This window comes from Schistocerca piceifrons, chromosome 7 (assembly GCF_021461385.2).
Source record: "Schistocerca piceifrons isolate TAMUIC-IGC-003096 chromosome 7, iqSchPice1.1, whole genome shotgun sequence".
NCBI lineage: Eukaryota > Metazoa > Arthropoda > Insecta > Orthoptera > Acrididae > Schistocerca > Schistocerca piceifrons.
Genome location: NC_060144.1, coordinates 410,138,539 through 410,157,904, shown reverse-complemented (window position 1 = coordinate 410,157,904; position 19,366 = coordinate 410,138,539). Strand labels below are relative to the sequence as shown.

General features: G+C 35.5%; 1 protein-coding gene across 2 annotated transcripts in view; it reads right to left on the bottom strand.

Moving 5' to 3' along the window:
* LOC124804747 (putative helicase MOV-10) overlaps positions 1 to 19,366 on the bottom strand; it is a 317,343-nt gene that overhangs the window by 216,254 nt on the left and 81,723 nt on the right. For both annotated transcript variants that reach the window (XM_047265048.1, XM_047265049.1), the window contains exon 3: positions 17,752 to 17,968. In XM_047265048.1, coding sequence (XP_047121004.1) covers positions 17,752 to 17,968 — 217 coding nt within the window. The remainder of the gene's footprint in view (positions 1 to 17,751; positions 17,969 to 19,366) is intronic.

The following is a 19,366-nucleotide window of genomic DNA, read 5'->3' as shown; positions in this document are numbered from 1 at the left end:
AAGACAACATAAAATTTAGCAAAGCCGTGAAGGCATATTTCTTCTGTCACTGTTTTTACTCTGTATGTGAATACTTAGAACAGTAATCTTGCTATTTGTGTTAAATTGAAAACACTAAGCAATATAATACATTAGGATACCATAGGCCTATGTTAATATATGTTAACAATGTTAACTGATATTTTCCGACATCTGTAACACACTGTGTACCATCAGATCACATGGAATAAATAAAATAAAATAATAATAAGAGGCAATGAAAAATTGTTGAGTGACCTAAAAGAAGTGTGTGAGAAATTCATAGACCAATTTAGTAAGATGAGTAGGAAGGATGTGATTGACCCACCAAAGGTGCTACATCTCAGTAATGCCAGTAATTCATTCTTCTTGAGGTGTGATACTGAATTGTAACCATTTCCAACTTAAAAGCAAATGCGTCTGGTGGGTGGGATGACATCTCAGAAAATTTCTGACAGAATGTAATAATGAATTAATACAGCCACTACAACATTCAATAAACAGCTCTTTCAGTCAGGGGTCACTTCCTGATTTGATTTGATTTGATTTATTTCGTGTTCCATAGGTCCAACTGTGTTGGATACACAAGGACGTGGAACGAGTCAGTTTTTTACAAATACAATCTGATAATCTTATAGCATATACAGAAATTTGAGTACATAATTATATAAAAATTTATACAGTAAATTCTTTGGGCAGCAATATAGAAAAAGAAAATACATATTTTCTTAGAATCATTAAAACACTACAGAAAACAGATACAGAGCACACACAGTTACAGAGCTCAGGTTAAATAAAATTCATAGTGGCATTATGTCAACTTGTATTATATAATATTAAAATATTACAATTTATTTAGTTAAAAATTCATCTAGACTGTAAAAGCTTTTTCTAGCAAAAATATTTTTAGAGCTTTCTTAAACTCACTATTGTTGTGAATCTTTGTCTTTATTTCGGGAGGAAGAGCATTGAAGAGTTTTGCTCCAGTGTAGTGGACACCCTTTTGTGCCAGGCTCAAATTTCTGAGTTCACTGTGTATGTCATTCTTCCTCTGTGTGTTATGCTCATGATAATTACTGTTTGGTTGAAATATATCTATATTTTTACAAACAAAACACATGAGAGAAAAAATATATTGGCATGCAGTTGTGTATATTTTAAGATTACGAAAACTATTTCTACAAGAGTCTCTTGGGCGCAATCCACATATAATTCTTAAAGCTCGCTTCTGTGCAATGAACACTTTCCTTGATAATAGCTGGTTGCCCCAAAAAATAATTACGTACTCAATGAGACAATGAAAATAGCCATAATATGCCACTTTTGCAGTGTTAGGTTCAACACATGTAGTGACAACCCGTAAAGCATAGGTAGCAGAGCTAAGCCTCTCACAGAGATCAATAATATGTGAAGACCAGTTCATTTTCTTGTCAATGTGCACTCCAAGATATTTTATTGTTTCCGTTCTAACTATTGGTTGATTACAACATGTCACACTTATCTCTCTTTCTTTTTCTGTTTTTGTACAGAATTGAATAAAGCTGGTCTTGCTGGAATTTTATGAGAGACCATTCACCTTGAACCAATTAACCATATCTGAGAGTATGTGATTAATGAGTTCCTCAAGATTGTTGTCTGTTCTACTGCTCATAAAAATTGTGGTATCATCAGCAAATAATGTAAATTTACACGGCAGGCTTGTACATGATGGTAGATCGTTTATAAAAATCAGGAATAATAGTGGCCCAAGAATTGAGCCCTGGGGCACTCCACATGTAATGGAACTCCATTCAGAATCTGAGGAAGTGTCACATACTCCACCCGAGCTATTCAACACAACTTTTTGTTTTCTGTCTTGGAGGTACGACTGTAGCCAATTGCCTGCAACACCACTTATTCCTACTAATTTTGCTTTTTGCAAGAGAATCTGGTGATCAACACAGTCAAAAACGCTTTGGATAAATCACAGAAGACACCAAGTGCTAGCATTTTTTCATTAAGAGTTTCTAGGACTTCATTTGCAAGTGCGTAGACTGCATCTTCTGTTGTACGGCCCTTTTGAAAGCCAAACTGGCTCTTACTGAGAACTTCGTTCTTCATGAGATGATCAGTAATTCTTACATGTATTAGCTTTTCTAGAATTTTGGAGAAAGCTGTCAGCAAAGAGATAGGTCGATAGTTAGTTAGTTCATCTTTATCACCCTTTTTGTACAGGGGCTTCACAATGGCATTCTTAAGTCTACTGGGAACAACACCTTTCTGAATGGAAGCATTGAAAGTATGACAGAGAATGTCCCTTATTCACACACAAGAATATTTCAATAAATTATTAGATATATTATCAACCCCTGCAGAATTCGTACTTTTTAGAGACATGATGATTTTTTGAATTTCTTCTACAGTGACAGGATTAAGGTGCATTTCTGAAATTGTGTTTGAATATACGGCTTGACAAAGAGTTACAGCTTCATCAACATCGGGCTTGCAACCAATCTGTTGAGTTACTGATAGGAAGTGTTTATTAAAAATCTCAGCCACCGTTTTGGGGTTATCTACTAGGATACCTTCATATCTGATATTATTTATATCTTCTTTACTTGTTGTATCTCTTCCTGTTTCTTTTTTTACAATGCTCCAAATTACTTTTACTTTATTATTTGAATTATCTATTTTCTTCTCATAATAAAGGGCTTTTGATTTCTGTATTAGTTTCTTCAAAATTTTACAGTATATTCTATAGTGTTCCCATTTTTCTACATCTTTACAGAATCTTATTGCAGCATAAGTTTCCCTTTTGGTTTTACATGACTCTTTTATACCTTTTGTAATCCAAGGCTTGCTTACAGAATTGGAAGCCTTGTTTCTGACCCATTTCTTGGGAAATATTTCTTCAAAAAGAGCACAGAATTCATTTATAAAACAGTTAAATTTAGTATCAACATCATCATGGCTATATACTAAAGACCAATCCATTTGCTGCAACCTGTGGTTGAAAGTTCCTTTCGCCTCTTCATTAATTACTCTTATGAATTTCCATCGAGGAAATTCTTTTTTGAACAGATTAACGTCACAAAGAGTGAGAATTTGTCCATCATGATCTGAAAGCCCACTTATAACCTGCCAGACAATATAATTCTAATGTCTATTTACATCTAAAAAAAATGTTGTCTATCATAGTTTGGCACTCGGATGTAATTCTTGTTGGGAAGTTTATTACTGATGTCAGATTGTGTAAGGTCATCACAATCCCAAAGTCTATTTTATTCTTATTTTCTGTCAAAAAGTTTATATTGAAATCACCTAATACTACAATATCCTTCGCTTTTCAAAGTAACCGTGACAGTAGGAGTTCCATTGAATGCAGAAAAGCTTTTATGTCACCTGAAGGAGCCCTGTAGACAGCCAACACTATTATTGGGTATAATTTAGTTGTTATTTCTGTGGCACATGCCTCAAATTGTTGTTCCACACAATATTTCTTAATATCTATAGCTGTGTATGTTACACTATCCTTAACATAAATTGCTACTCCACCTTTACTTTCCCTACAGTAGTATGTTACTAAAGTATAACTTACTATAGATGGCAAGGCACATTTATCAGTAACATGATGCTCAGTTAAGCACAAAATCTGGGCATTATTTATACTGTCCTTTTCACTAATGTTAATAAGGAGTTGATCTATTTTGTTTAAGAGGCCCCTTATGTTTTGATGAAAGAACGAGATGCTTTCCTCTTGCTTTTTCATTCTATTAGTGCTGTTACCTGACTGAGAATCCATTGGAGTCTGCCTTGAGACAGGAGAGAGGAGACACCTGACACTACCTACTATTGTCCCTTCTTTTTCTTCAGGCCCACACATAAAAAATCGTTGAGATGAGAAGGAGGCTCAGCATTTCTTCTGTCCAACAGCCTTCTGTTTGTTGTTGTTGATGGTGGTGCTGTTTCTGACACTTCAAATGTTGGTTCTACCACTACTGCTGTGTTTCCTTGTGAACTTGGAGTCTTCTCGTTTTTGTTATTTTCGTCTAAAATAATACTTGGCTGATGAGGAACAGTAGTTCTTTTGTTGTTGAAATCGATGTCCACTGTTCTTTCTGTTAAAATTTGGTCTTTTTTTACATGTTTTGCTGCTGCTGATGAAGTTTCTAATGAATTTTTTTGAAGCGTTTACATTATGGAGTCAGGCGATGGCAATGCAATTATTGTTTTGGTTTTGAATTTATTTTGATGGTTTTTTTATTACCCTGGTTATCAGGCTTGTCAGATATTCTTTCCCCAAGCCATTCAGGTGAAGTCCGTGTTGCGTGTGGAATCTACGTCCAATACTGCTTATATCAACGCATTTCACGTTTTTAAAATGTCTGCAGATTTTTGCAAACTGACTGTTGGCACTTTCTATTTCCCTGTTAACGCATGACCATCTTACAAGATCATAGCGATGCGGAATATTGACAAGTATTACGTTAGTGTGAGTGAGGTTCCTCAGACACTGTTTAAGATCGCGCGTTGCACTCGCTGTTTCATTTTTGTAGACATCGTTTGCGCCTCCCATAAGTACAACGAAGTCTTTATCATGCAGATTTTTTGCCTCTGCGGATTCGGTCATTTTTTTAATTTCGCTAAGTGGGGCTCCCGGTTTCACTATACCACACGAAAATGTTTTAGTTGTTTCTTTTAGTTTACTCGGAAGTCCACGACCATGGCTGTCTGAAAACACAAACAGTTTCCTGTTATTGGAGTTCACAATTTGCGAATCGTTTTGTATTGTTTTACTACACACTTCGACACAAATTTTGGTTGGCACATTTATATTGACCTCCTTCACAGTTGATTGCGTCAGTAAATTTTCTTCTCTTACCTTATTCCCCAAAGTGCCTTCTTGCTTTTCCCATCGTTCATGCGAACTGTAAGTTGCATTTTCACTATCGGCGATCGAAAGTACTTGAAATGTGTTTTCGTGCACAAAGCTTGCGTAACTTTCGCAGGTTTTCCGAATTTGCACTTTGGACTTGCTGTTTTTGCACTTTACATTAGACCACTTTTCCGTAACGGGCGAACTATCTCGCACAAGTTTTAGCGTGTTCAGTTCACTATTTTCTTGTTGTATTTTCGAAATGTCCGTTTTCAAACTGCCGATTATGAACTGTAAGCACATTATGCATTCATTCAGGCTTGTTAAAAGTCACTGAAATAAGACTGGCACACAAAAAGGGAATAACTACCGATCTGCAAAATTATAGGCCTATTTCATTGACATTAGTACTCAGTAAGTTGTTGGAATGGCTACTTCTTGATCATAATTCCACAAAATTCAAAACAAGTAAATTATGGCGATGATACCTCTTTCATAAGTGGGGGATTTACAAAACAATTAAAAGTGCAAAATAATACAGAGAACATTAGCCTCCTCAAAGAATATCACACCAAAAACAAGTTGGCACTAAATAAGGACAAGACAATTCTGATGGAGTTTCTGCTCAATTACAAATCAAGACAAGTGGATACTGAGCCAGAGTATTCAGTTGAAACAATTGATAAACATAAATTACTGGGTTGATGAACATCTTATATGGAAGGAGCATATGTGTAAAAAAATCTCCTGCTTAAACACCTTTGTAGCATAATAGTGCCACCTATCTTACAAATCTATTTTGGAATTATACACTCCCACCTATAATACGGTATCGAGATTCGGGGTGGGGCGCCAATGGTATACATGGATGGAGCTTACAGAGCACAGAAAAGAGCAATTAGGATAATAGCTAATATTAGTAAATGTCAGTCCTGTAGAGAATAATTAATTATGTATACCATAATAACAGCATTTTATTGTATGTTCTCAGGACTATACTATTAGTAAAAGAAAATATGCAACACAGTATAATCAGTAGATAAATCCATAATCATAACACAAGAAAAAGAGAGGATTACCACATAAGATTTAGTAATAAAAGAGCAACAGATGATGGTCCATTTTCTGCTGGGAGAAATTTTTTATAACAGACTGTCAATTAATATAAGACTGTTAAATGGAAACACATTTAAGACAAAATTAAAGCAACTGTTAACTGCTAAATGTTTGTTCTCTATCAAGGATTTTAGTGATGTTATGTATATTTTATCTTTATTTCTAATCTCTTATTAATGTTCATACTTTATAAACAGACTATGTCCATGACTGTATCATTTAAGTGGATGAATTTGTCCACAGTACATCTTTGATAGTGCATCTACATCAACTGTGTGTGACATTTTCAGCAAATTTGTTAATTTTTTAGTAGATCTTTTCTGTATCATTTTCTCAAGTCACAAATCTGTTTGTTGGCAATCCCAGAAACTTGCTACTGTCAACTTTTATTACCAAGTGTCACTAAGTCACGTATTTAGTTCACCTTAATTTGTTGTTCTCATTGCAAATATATCTCTGCAGGTTTGTTTTCTGTAACTTATAAATAGATTGTTTTCATTTAAGAATTCATTTATCCTTTGTATGTCCATGGTAGGTGTTGTTTCTAAATCATTTATTGAGCTACTACTTATAATGATGAATGTATCATCTGCATGAAAGATTAAATTTTCTTTTACTGATGCTGCCATATCATTCACATACAATATAAACATTAGTGTACCACATACTGGGACGTGTGCTAGCCCGTGCTTTACAACTTAAAAACCAAAGTAAATAGTATCCCCCACTTTGTTTACCTTGTATCTTAATTCTACACTTTGTTCTTTATTATCTAAAGATGATTTTGTTAGATGGGCTGCATTCCCCCTGAATACCATATTGACACAGCTTATCTAACCAAATAGCATGACCAGTCAAAAGCTTTTATGCTACAAACATTCTTTTGTTCTGTTAATGCTCTGATTATGAGTTTCATGAAGATTGTTTTTGCTGTTTTTGTAGACTTTCCTTTCCTAAATCTGTGCTGTACTACATCCAGGACATTTTGTTTTTCTATTAATTTCATAACTGATGGGTGGAGCCTCATCCAACGTATGCCCATTGATCTCTGCTTCTGGTATCTGGAAGTCACTTTCATTGCAAAATTTTTTTCAGGCGACTGTCAACAGCAACAATATACTCGGAGAAATGCATGGTAACACACTTGCTGTCTTACAATATATTTATTTATTCACTACTGGTTTCAATTGTGGACCATCTTCGCAGTGGAAAAATATATACTGTGACAACTTCACGTGTCATACATGCTATTTAACCAGAAAAGTATACACCACTGTTGACCCAAAAATGTTAAAATTATACTTAATGCCATAATACTGGCCTAAACAAGCAGAAAACATTGAAAACAGGAAAACATGTAGCCTGTTGTGCCTGAGCTATGACAATGTGGTCTTACTGCAGCTGCATGTTTTCCTGTTTTCAATGTTTTCTGTTTGCTTAAGCCACTATTACAAGGTTAAGTATCATTTTAACATTTCCAGGTCAGCAATGGTATAGATTTTTCTGGTTAAATAGCATGGATGACATGTGAAGTTGTCGCAATAGATATTTTTCCACTATGAAGATAGTCCATGATCAAAACCGGTAGTGAATAAATATAGTGTAAGACAGCACAGTGTGTTATCATGCATTCCTCCAAGTCATTTTTATTTGTTTGGAACTGGGTATTATGAGTCCCTGTAAGCTTAAAGGTTATGTTGTTCATTGTGTATCAGTTGCTACCCTGTACCACTGCTGTCCTGCCTTTGTCTGATGTAAATGGTTTTGGGCCCTTGATCTATATATTTGTGTCATCAGCAAACAGTTTTTGAAAAGTCCTCCAATGTCCTAGATAAGTCATTTATATAGATCAAGATCACAAATGGGTCAAAGCTCCAAACCTTCTCCACACTATATTTAATGATTCCCTACTCTGAATTTAATCTTATTCTTGTCATCATTTGTCAATGTGACCCTCTGTTTACTCTTGTTAAGATGTGCCTCCATCAGTTCAAGGCGAAGGCCTTAAATGCTATAGTGTTTTAATTTACCAATCAGAATTTTATGATCTGCACAACCAAAGGTATGGCAAGATCACAGAAAAATGCTAACAGCGTAAGTTTTATTGTTTAGTATTATCTGACTTGGGTTTGTGAGGCCACATATTGTCTTCTCAGTAGAGAAATGTTTATCAAAGCCAAAGTGTGCAACTGTTGAGAGGTCAAAAATTTTTTAGAACATGGGAAGGGGGAAAATAAGCCTATAATTACTGGTCAGTGGCTTATCTCCTCTTTTGCATACTGAATTCAGTACTGCATACTTCAGTCTTTCAGAAAATACAGAAAGGTAACTCAAGGGTGGCACTATGGAAGTCAGACAAGATTTTAAGAACTTTAGCTGAAGCACAAGCCAACAGCCATTCCTGTCAGATCACTGAAGTTAAGCACTGTTGGTCTTGGCTAGCACTTGGATGGGTCACCATCCGGGTCTGTCGAGTGCTGTTGGCAAGTGGGGAGCACTCAGCCCTTGTGAGGCCAATTGAGGAGCTATTTGATTGAAAAGTAGCAGCATCAGTAACAAAAACTGACAATGCCTGGGAAAGCGGTGTGCTGACCACAGCCGGCTACACCCAAGGACTGAGTATGACATAATGGCCGGTTGCTACCGTAGAGCCTTCAAGGCCTGTTCAGATGGTGTTTGTTTGTTTACTTGTTTTAGCTGAAAGACTATCATAGTCAGAGGAGTTACTACTTTTTAATGGCATAATGATTTTTGTGATCTCTCTAACAAATGAGTTGATAAAATTGATGTCTGGTAGTAGGGTATGCATTACCTGTCTAAGAGCCAATTGCTGATAGGAAACCAAATTTGACATTATATCAGAAATTGAACTTTGTTCAGGAATCAGCTCTATTGCATAACACTGAACTTGGATCCACCAAACCAGGTTCAGATTTGATCTTAGGTAGCATGAACATGCTTGGCAACACAGCTGAAATCGGCTACCAACATGATTATTGCACTTTGACTGCAGATATTTATCATAGATCATAGATATGCAGTATTTATTACTGGAGGTGTTGTGTCTAGAACCATGGGAGCAAGTAAACAGAAAAAGAAGCAATCGTCAAACTTCTCTCAATACAGGAAATATTTGCTGCTGAAAATTGTATGGGGCCAGCCTCAAGATATAATTGAGAGAGGGGGGAAAAAGATAGGGTCACAGGCCAAGGTAAAGGTGTGGAGAGAAGTTGCTGTTGACTTTAATTCTCTCCTAAGTCCGATACCTTATGGGCAGCTCTGGAAGCTGTTGCTGTGTCTGCTTTAGATTAACAACCACTACTTGAAAGGTTCCTGTGGCAGTTCCTGTGGCATAAAACCTTATGGTTAACAGCAACATGCACATTGCAGCCAGTGGTTGGTTTCTTTTAGTTGGTTTCCTCGGATAGGCTCTGAGCCCACTTTTCTCCAAATGAAACCTCTGCTTAGATGGCGCGTAACTCCAAGAGTGTGTTCACCCTTTCACGGCACGTGCAGCGAGCTCACTGGGTTTTGTCGTCGTCATCCTCAGTGGACCCATCTGAATGCCCAGATATTTGTAAAGCAAATGAAAAGAAACTACATAATTCACATCACCTAGCATTGCTGCACACAGAATTTTGCCCCAACATTAGTTCAGAATGCTTGGAAAATGGAGAGTATGGTATCATTTCAAAGGTACGGAATGGCATGGTAGTGTTGTTGTAATTATCTTTATTACCAATAAAGTACAGAAAGTAGTAGCAAATGGAAAAAAATTCAAGAATTAACATGGGTTCAAATGTGATCTTGTGCACTAAAGTCCACAACGCAACGTCTGAGCAACTGAAATAAACGAAACAGGGTTATGTGGATAGTTTATTTCAAGACACTTGCATATGTGCTATTCACCAATGCATGTGGAATTGTCACACCAGTTTAAGGATGTGTTTGGTAGTTAAAAATTTAATACAAATTGCATAGTTACTGCTACTTGAGCAGGAAGAGAACATATATAAGTCATGTTGAATCGTTATTGGCTACTGTCAAAATTCCCAAACTCAACTAGTCATTGCAATTATTTCGAATTTTCCTTTCTTACTCTGCTGCTAAGTGTCTAGAAAATGAATGCCATTTAACTAATCACATAAATTACAAGTCATCTCCCAAGATCTATTATGAGACTGAGCATTAAGTATACATGGTAGCCAGTAATTTCCTTTAACCTAATCCTCCAGGTAAAAAAAGGTATTTTGAGCACCAGTGGTATAGGAACAGTGTAGTCACATATTTACTTCCCTTTTTTTGTACTGATAACAACTTTTTTTATTGTTTAAATTGGTATCTGCTAAAACCAAAAGTGATGAATCGTAGTTCCACTACACATTAAGCTGACGATCAGAGCTGCTAATTTTCACCGGCCAAATGTGATCTGACTTCACGGCAATATATGATATAGAATTAATGTTTATATAACACAGATTGCCAACTTAAGCTTGATCTGAGATCATTTTCTGTCTCAATATAAGGTTAAATGCTTTATACAATCAGCCCTAAGTAAGTTTAGTGGATCTGCTTGGGCGGGTTACTGTTAGTAAGTCTTCATTGAATTTAGTAGCTAATGACTTGAATTTCATAATATCTGTCTCACTGCTGTTGTCATCTGGAAGTTCAACATCATTTGCTTTGCCTTGCTCTTGGAATTTTGAACTTTTTATGCACAGAGGATGTTTTTGACTTTGTGGTAACACGCTGAAAAATAATGCAATACTGCTTGCAATGCATTTTGAAGGCTTGGTTACAGCTAGTTCTCTGCATTAAACAACGTTCTCTCTTTGTAATACACAATATTTTGATTCCAGATGTTTGCTTGTCTTTTTTTCAGCTTCCACTGTGAACTTCATTGACCATTTATAAAGGAATCCTGGATCCATTATGTTTAACGAATATTTTAAGGAAACAATGAAATTTCTTATCTACTTTGAGTCCTTGGTAAACTTCTTTCCATTTTTCATTTTGTACATTCTCTCTAAATAATGAAACTGAGAACGTTTTTTCAACTCAGTGAAATTTTATTTTACCTTATTATTTAACCCTTTCACTGCTGTGAAAATGTATACATGTCCTGCTTCATCATTTCTCATGGTTGCAGCCAAGTATACACACACCGCTTGGATTTTCCTACAGTGCTAATGATGTCTGTATGCATCCTGAGTTGCCAACTTCTCATTGCTGCGGATGAGTTATTCCATATCTCGGTGAACAGAAAAGTTTCAAGTATTTATCACACAACATATGGCCTCTTTCCATGCTATCATTTGCAAAACACCTTATTTTGATATCTTGAACTGTTTATGAAATATGACACTTGTTCTGACCACTTAGTTCCTAATTTGCAAGAACAGAAACGGGTGCATTGCACGCAACCGTAAATCATATGTATAAATCAGTAACTTGAGAATGAAATGAGATAGCATTCTGCTCTCAATTTTAACTAAAATTTCAATATCTTAACCACATTTCATATACTGCAATCTATGAGCTAAAATCAACCAATTGCAAAGTTCACACAATGTGTTTTTACCTTTGAAAACTCTTTAAAATTGTTTAGAATGTTTTACTTCATTTGATGCAGTGCAGTAACTATGATATATACGGAATGAAATTCGGACTTTTACTGACTGAAGATATGAGAATGTAAGAAATGCAAAAATTTAATTTTTTCAGCAAATAGTTTTCTTAAAACTGGATGATACGTATTTCATACCAGCTGTCAAGCTCACATGGAGTGAACTGGCCACGAGTGTAGAAGTGTGTGATTCTAACTTGAGAAATAGTTATAGTTATGCTTTTAAAAAGCGAGTTTGTAAGAATTGTAACACTGAAATATCAATGCTAAAAGAATGAATTGCTAGCTTACAATTCATAGTCAGTTCCTTAAGAAGCGATATTGACTCACTCAAGAAAGAAAATCGGGATCTACGATCGAAGCCAACACTAAGTGAAGTGATGCAAGATAAAAGTAATATATCGTCCGAGTGGGTAAAAGTGTCATACAAAAATAGTGTTCCAACTACAAAAAGAACAACAGTCTGCTAAAACAGTCACATTTTCGGAAAAAAACAAATATCATGTTTTGCAAACAAGTGACTGTGATACCGACTCTCCAAATGATCGTGAACTTGAAAAAGGCAGTGAACTGAAAATGAATAGCGTTTTTTCAAATAATGTCAACAACAAACACAGATCATCAGGGAAAAAGAGTAATGTACTATTACTAACACACAGTCATGGCAGAAATCTATCCAGCATGCTGCGTGAGAAAAATCGCGACATAGCGGTGACTAGTGTAGTGAAACCCGGAGCGGGATGTAAAAATGTTGTAGACATTAACTCCCAGACAAAATTAATGCAAGAAAATGACTTTATCGTCTGTATAATGGGTTCAAATGATGTGGCAAAAAATGAAGCAGAGGTTTGCGTGAAAACGCTGCAGAATTTTTTACAAGCTAATAAATGCAGAAACACAGTAGTTGCCGCACTTCCTCATAGGCATGATCTGATTTATAGTTCATGTGTAAACAAAGAAATTTGGAAAACAAACATTAAAATAAGAAAACTGTGTTCTCAATACGGTAAGTGCGATGTACTGGATATAAGCAAGCTGCATCGAAATCTGCACACGAAGCATGGAATGCATTTGAACTATGAAGAGAAGAGGTTTCTTTGTGATCGTGTTAGTGTAATAATTAAAGAAAGACTTGTAAGGGACAGAACAATCTATCAGCTTCCTGAACATCCTTCCAACAACAGTGAGGAAAACACAATAAACATGAAAGAAGAACGAAAATACAACACTGCTGACATTCCTAATTTAAACTAGAGGTATGTGACGCTGTAAATATGATTCCCAATTACCAAACCATGAATACGCCCGAACTAAAAATTTATCACCATAATGTGCAACCCGGTGTAATAATATCGATGAAATTAACGTACTATTAACACATGAACTTAATGATATCTCAGTATTATGCATTTCTGAGCACTGGCTTAACCCAGAATTAATCCAGAATACGAAAATAAAAAAAATTGTCTTGGCTGCTTACTACTGCAGGAAAAACAGCAAGCAGGGTGGGGTAGCAATTTACACAAAGGATAATGTAGATTTTATTACACTACCTGACTTAACTAGGGCAAATGTCGAAAAGGATTATGAAATTGCAGCTATAAAAATTACTCAGTTCAACCATTGCTACAGTTTACCGATCACCATCCGGGAATTTTGAACTTTTCTTAAACAAAATGGAATCATTGCTAAATAAAGTAAATAAAATAGATTGTGAATTGCTAATCTGTGGTGACTTCAATATTGACTTCCTCAAGAATAGTGGAAGTAGGGAGACCATTTTGAACCTTGCAACGCCCTACAATTTAAAGGCTGAAGTAAAAGCAGCTACCTGAGTATCAGAAATTTGCCAAACAGCTCTTGATCAGTTTCTAGTCAAGAAGAGTTTACACAACACCTCACTAAAAATTTTCAATGCAGGTTTTAGTGATCACCTTGCTCAAATATTAAGCATAAAAATACAAGGCAGTATTATAAACAACATGTCTTTCAGAACACCATACCGAAGTTATAATCAGCATTATGTAAACTACTTAACAACTTATTACAGAAAGAAAAATGGCTAGGGGTGTACAAAATGAACGATACAAATGAAAAATTCAACACTTTCATTGATAAATTAACCCATTTCTTTGAACTTGCATTCCCACTGAAAACATTAACCATACGGGGGAACTCTAGAACAAACAGCTGGATCACAAAGGGAATAATGGTTTCATGCCAGAAGAAAAGACTACTTCATGAAATATGTAACTCAAAAAATTTCTTACCTGTAGTATGCGCATACTATAAAAATACTCCAAAATATTAAGTAATAAAAGCAGCAAAAATAATGCATAATGATGAAATCTTTTATAATTCAGCTAATAAATCAAAGGCTATGTGGAGTGTTGTAAAATAAGAATGTGGAGAATACAGACAACCTTGCAAAAATGTAACACAATCACATAAAAATAAAAAAGTAACAAACCCCTTAGAAGTAGCCAAAACATTTAACAACTTTTTCACAAGTGTTGCTGATAATATGTTACAATCAAACTTTAAGAGCACCCAGGCAAATGAATACAAAATAAGTGCATGTAGAGGATCAATGTACATCTGTTCTGTTTCACAAGATGAAGTAGCTAAAGCAATAAAATGACTAAAAAATTCCAAATTGGCAGGTATTGATGGTATACCTGCAACAATGTTAAAGAAGAGCGCATCACACCTAATAGAAGTACTCACACACTTATACAGCTGCTCACTTCAGGCAGGCACTTTCCCCAATGTGTTGAAAACATCAAAAGTTATTCCTGTACATAGAAAAGGGGATAAAGACAATGTAAATAACTACAGACCCATCACAATTTCCTCCTGCATCTCTAAAGTACTGGAAAAAGTTATGTATGAGAAACTTACGAAATTTATAAATAAGAACAGCATCCTAAGTAATGAACAACATGGATTCAGAAATAAGAGGTCAACGACAACTGCTGTCTATGAGTGCATCAATTCCATCCTAAACATGATGGACCTTTTGACATGGTGGACCATAAAATTCTGCTATCAAAGCTAGAAAGATATGGTATTCGAGGTCTGTCCAACAAGTGGATCAGTTCCTTCCTGACTAATCATATGCAGGCAGTGTGCATCAAGCACACAAATATTGAACTAAAAACTGTATCCATCACTTATCTGACTATAAACAAATTAAATGTGGTGTACCCCAAGGATCAGTATTGGGACCCCTTCTGTTTCTTCTGTACATAAATGATCTAAGCTTAAATGTTGATGCACACAAAACAATCATATTTGCAGATGACCCCAAGATTCTACTAAAAGGAGACAACAATGAACAGTTACAGCAGACAGTAAACACGGTCACGAAACAACTTAGCAGCTGGGCACAGAGTAATCAGCTTGTTATAAACAGTAAGAAAACCATTGCTCTAAAATTCCACAATGTTCCTAACAAGGACATGTTTATCCCATCAGTCTCTATCAATGACGAACCTGTTGATAACAATACTGAAACCAAATTCTTAGGACTTTGGCTGCAGAGTAACATCAGATGGAATAAGCATATTGAATATCTCAATGCAGAACTGAGCAAAACATGTTACCTTCTTTGTTCATTAAAATCATGCTGTAGTGAGAAAACAGTATTGAATGCATATCATGCATACTTTCATTCTCATCTTAGATATGGGGTCACCTTCTGGGGAAACTCTAAAACAGCTAATAGCACTTTTAAACTACAAAAAAGGGCCATTAGAATCTTGTTTGGGTGCAAGCCTAGAGACTCTTGTAAACCCCTGTTTAAGAAATCTGGTATTCCTCCATTACCATGTGTATACATTATGGAAACCCATTTGTTCTTTAAATTAAATGTAATAGGCAAGGACCGGAGACTGCAAAAAAAACTGTGATATACATGAGAACTTTACCAGAATAAAGTCATATTTACAGCATCACTGCTTTTACTTCATTGAAGAATATTTAAATTTATGAAATGTGTTATATAAATACTTACGTGTAAAGTGTATTATTGTAACCTTAAATATGTATGCCTTGAAATGACTTTCAGCCTGTATATTTATAACTTGACTTGTCCAATGTCTTACGCATAAGCTGCTATGTAGACAACAGGACCAATAAAAAATACAATACAAGCATCCATTGGATTTAAAAATCAATTACTGAAGATATCATTCTGCTCTCAATTTTAAAGAAAACTTCAATACCTTGTCTACATTCACACATTGCCATGAGCTAAAATCAACCACACATAATGTGTTTTTACATCTGCAAACTCTTTAAAATAGGGTGCAAAGCTTTACTTAATTTGATGCAGCACAGTAACTATGATGAATAATGAAAAGAAATTCAGGTATTTATCAAGCGAAGATATCAGACCGTAACACACGCAAAAATCAAATTTTTTTTAGTGAATAGTTTTCTTACAATCAGATGATAAGCATTTCATAGTATCTGGGATGCTACTGTTCAGCACAGGTATCAGCATTTGGTGAGCAGTACAGCCACAACAAAGCAGTGCTTAGCACAGAATGCAGAAAGCATGTCTGTAGCTGTGAAAGGGTTAAACCTGATTGATGAGGATGTCTTACTGCTGCCATTTGACTTTCAGTATCAGCTACACCAATTCTTATGGGACTAACATCTATTTCATTCAAGACAATTGGATTCTGATATATACTGGTGACTGTTGCACTTTGTCCTTCTGCTCCTGTCAGATCAAAACTGGACATCAATAACTCTAACTGCCTTCAATCAGAACAATCTGAGATGAAATATATATACTGAAATCCCCTAATACATACAGTTCCCAGTTACTTCTGCCACATGTTATTAGCATTTCCTCTAACTAATTACTGTTGTTCAAAACATTTTGTTGGGGAATAAAATTTATTGTTATAACTGTACTTGTAGTTATTTGGCAACTATGTATCTTGGAAACTTTTAATGGAGAAACAAGAAATAACAGCTTGGACAGCTAATAATCACAATATGTTTCAACTTTTCCATCTATATATAAGTCACTTGTTAAATAAGAAAACTGAGCTGCTATCAATAAATGACACTGAAAGTTCTAATCTACAGATATCCTATGCATAACAGAATGTCATCTGCAAACCACATAAACTGAACAGATACACCTAGATGGATACAGGCTTGGTATATTTTACTGTAAGTGTAATTTGGGAGAAGTGGTAGTCATTATATACAAAAAATGATGAATCTAATGCAAGGCCATAGATCTAAGTCAATAATGCATTAAACAGCGATTTGAGTGCAGTACTTCAGTAACAGAAAAGCTCACTTACAAGACAGTAAATGCAAAGTATTTCTGTTCCAGTACCCTTGATCTGAATCTGAATGATTAGGCCACTGTATTTCTGACACCCTACATCATAGCTTCCATAGTAGAGATTGATCATAAAGAAGATACGTATGAACTGAACACTCATCAGCGTCATAGTCATGAGAACAGTAGGACAAACTTTTTTTAAAAAGGAAGAGAGAGCTAACTTGCAGTGGCCTTTTTAAAGTAATCGCCTCATCATTCACTTTTAATCAGTTAGGGATACCATATAAATTTAAATAAAATAGGCTGGATACAGATTCACAATCTGCTCCTTCCAAATGCCAGTCCACCTTGCTTGATTTGGAGCAGACAAAACCTCTCCTCCCAAACCGCTGCCTGTGTATGTTACCTTTTTCTCTAAATTTTTCTTCATTCTGACAACTAAAGAATTTCAGTTTTGAAGTCTTTATTTGAAACTATGTTTTCCATAATTATGTACTTGGAACCACTGCTATAAATTTTACTGTTCCCCAAAGGTACTACAGGTATTCCTCCTTAACTTTAAATACTCTTTGCAGCCTTCTGTTGCTTTAATTTTAACTATACATACATATGTCTGCTGGGGAAAAGAAGTGTTGCATGACAAGGAGGCAGATGCAACCGTAGCAGTTGCAAGAAGCCTTAGAGATAAAGCTTAAGCGAAGACAATAAACATAAAAACCACTTTCTATAACAAGTGCATGAAATGTATGATAGATTTCACTTTGTACTTTGTACAACATTCACAGCACATCTGGCAAAAAATAAATAAAAAGTGTCCAACCTTACCTGTTGCTGCGATATATTTTTCGCAGCTTATGATCTAGCTTTTGTTCATGTTCTTTCAGTTCTGACTCAGAAGAGAACTGTACTTTGCATAAGAAGCAATCTAGTTCTTTAATATCAGGTGCAATTTCTATCTTGGCCTTGAAAGCAAACTGTTGCTGCACAAGTTTCTGAAGTTTTGGCTTTGCCAAATTGGCATCAGGATGCTTCTGCAGCACTTCTAAGTAAACAGAAACAAAAGAAAACTGATACAGTTATTTCTGACAATGTACCAATCATAAAACACAAATCACTACGATCACTTTATTTATTCAGTATTTCTTTCTTTTATTTTGTCAAGAGCTGCATGGGTTATAATATTTGCATCAATACTACAATACTTCACCATCTTTTATGATGGCATAGGAACAGAAACAATGCAATATTTCAAAGATTTGTTCTATACCCACAATAAGTCATAATTAAATAAGCAAAGACATGAAATATTATTCTCTGTAGCAAGCAAGACTGCCCTCCAATCCTTGAACAATTCATTAAATTCGAACTGCAGAGAACATTAACCTGCATCCTACATAATCTGTAGTACTTTAAATTCTAGCAATGCATGCATAACAAGTTGGTGTATTTTGTACATCATGTCATGATGTACTAAAAGATATGAAATTAAAATCTTATCGTTTGAGTGTGGTGCAAGAGTTAATTTACTTGGACTCCTTGCTTTACTTCATGTCAGATGCGGCCTGGTTTCTCCTTTGTCAAGTTACGTAAACTTACAGAATTGCAGACACTAGTCACAGGACAACCCACATTTTCTGCATGAAAAACCTCTCCACTCAAAGAAGATAAGTGTTTGGTGTGTGTTGTCTGGCATCCGCATTATTGGCCTCATATTTTTCAATTACACCTTAAACAGTGCCTGATTTCTACAGATCTTTGACTCTTTCTATGCACAACTAACAGATGCAGAGAAGCTGTATGTAGTATGTCAACAAGATAGAGCAACCGCTCACACATCCAACCAAAGTATGGCCCACATCACCATGTTGCCAGAAGACAGACTTCTCAGTAGATGCCTCTGGCCCCCAAGGGCCCGGGCTACACATTGTGTGATTTTTATTTATGGTGTGCACTAAAAAGCAAAGTGTATGCTGACAATACTCAAAAAATAAATAATCTTAAACAGAATATTACTAGAGAAACTGATAACATCATGCCTGCAGAATTACAGTGTGTCACTGGTAACATCATCACATGAAGTCAGTGATGCCTGGATGACCATGGTCACAACTTCCAGCATATCTTATAAGAAGCTAACTGCATGTTTTTAATGTTATTAGTATCCATTCTTTTTTAGTTAGTTTGTTGTTACTTGAATCTCTGGTCTGGCATACTGGTTTTATGTGGGACACCATGTATTTTACACTAATGCATGTCCCTATTTTTCTAATGTACAAAATTAGTGTCACAGAACCGATCAATTTAACTCCTTTGACAATTATTTTTGATCTAAGAGAGTCTTTGGATGTAAGTTGAATCCATGTGGGACAGTCTGTCTTTTGTCTGTGTCTCTGTATGCACTAAATCTTGATTGTGGTGCCTGTTGGTAAATTTTGTCTCT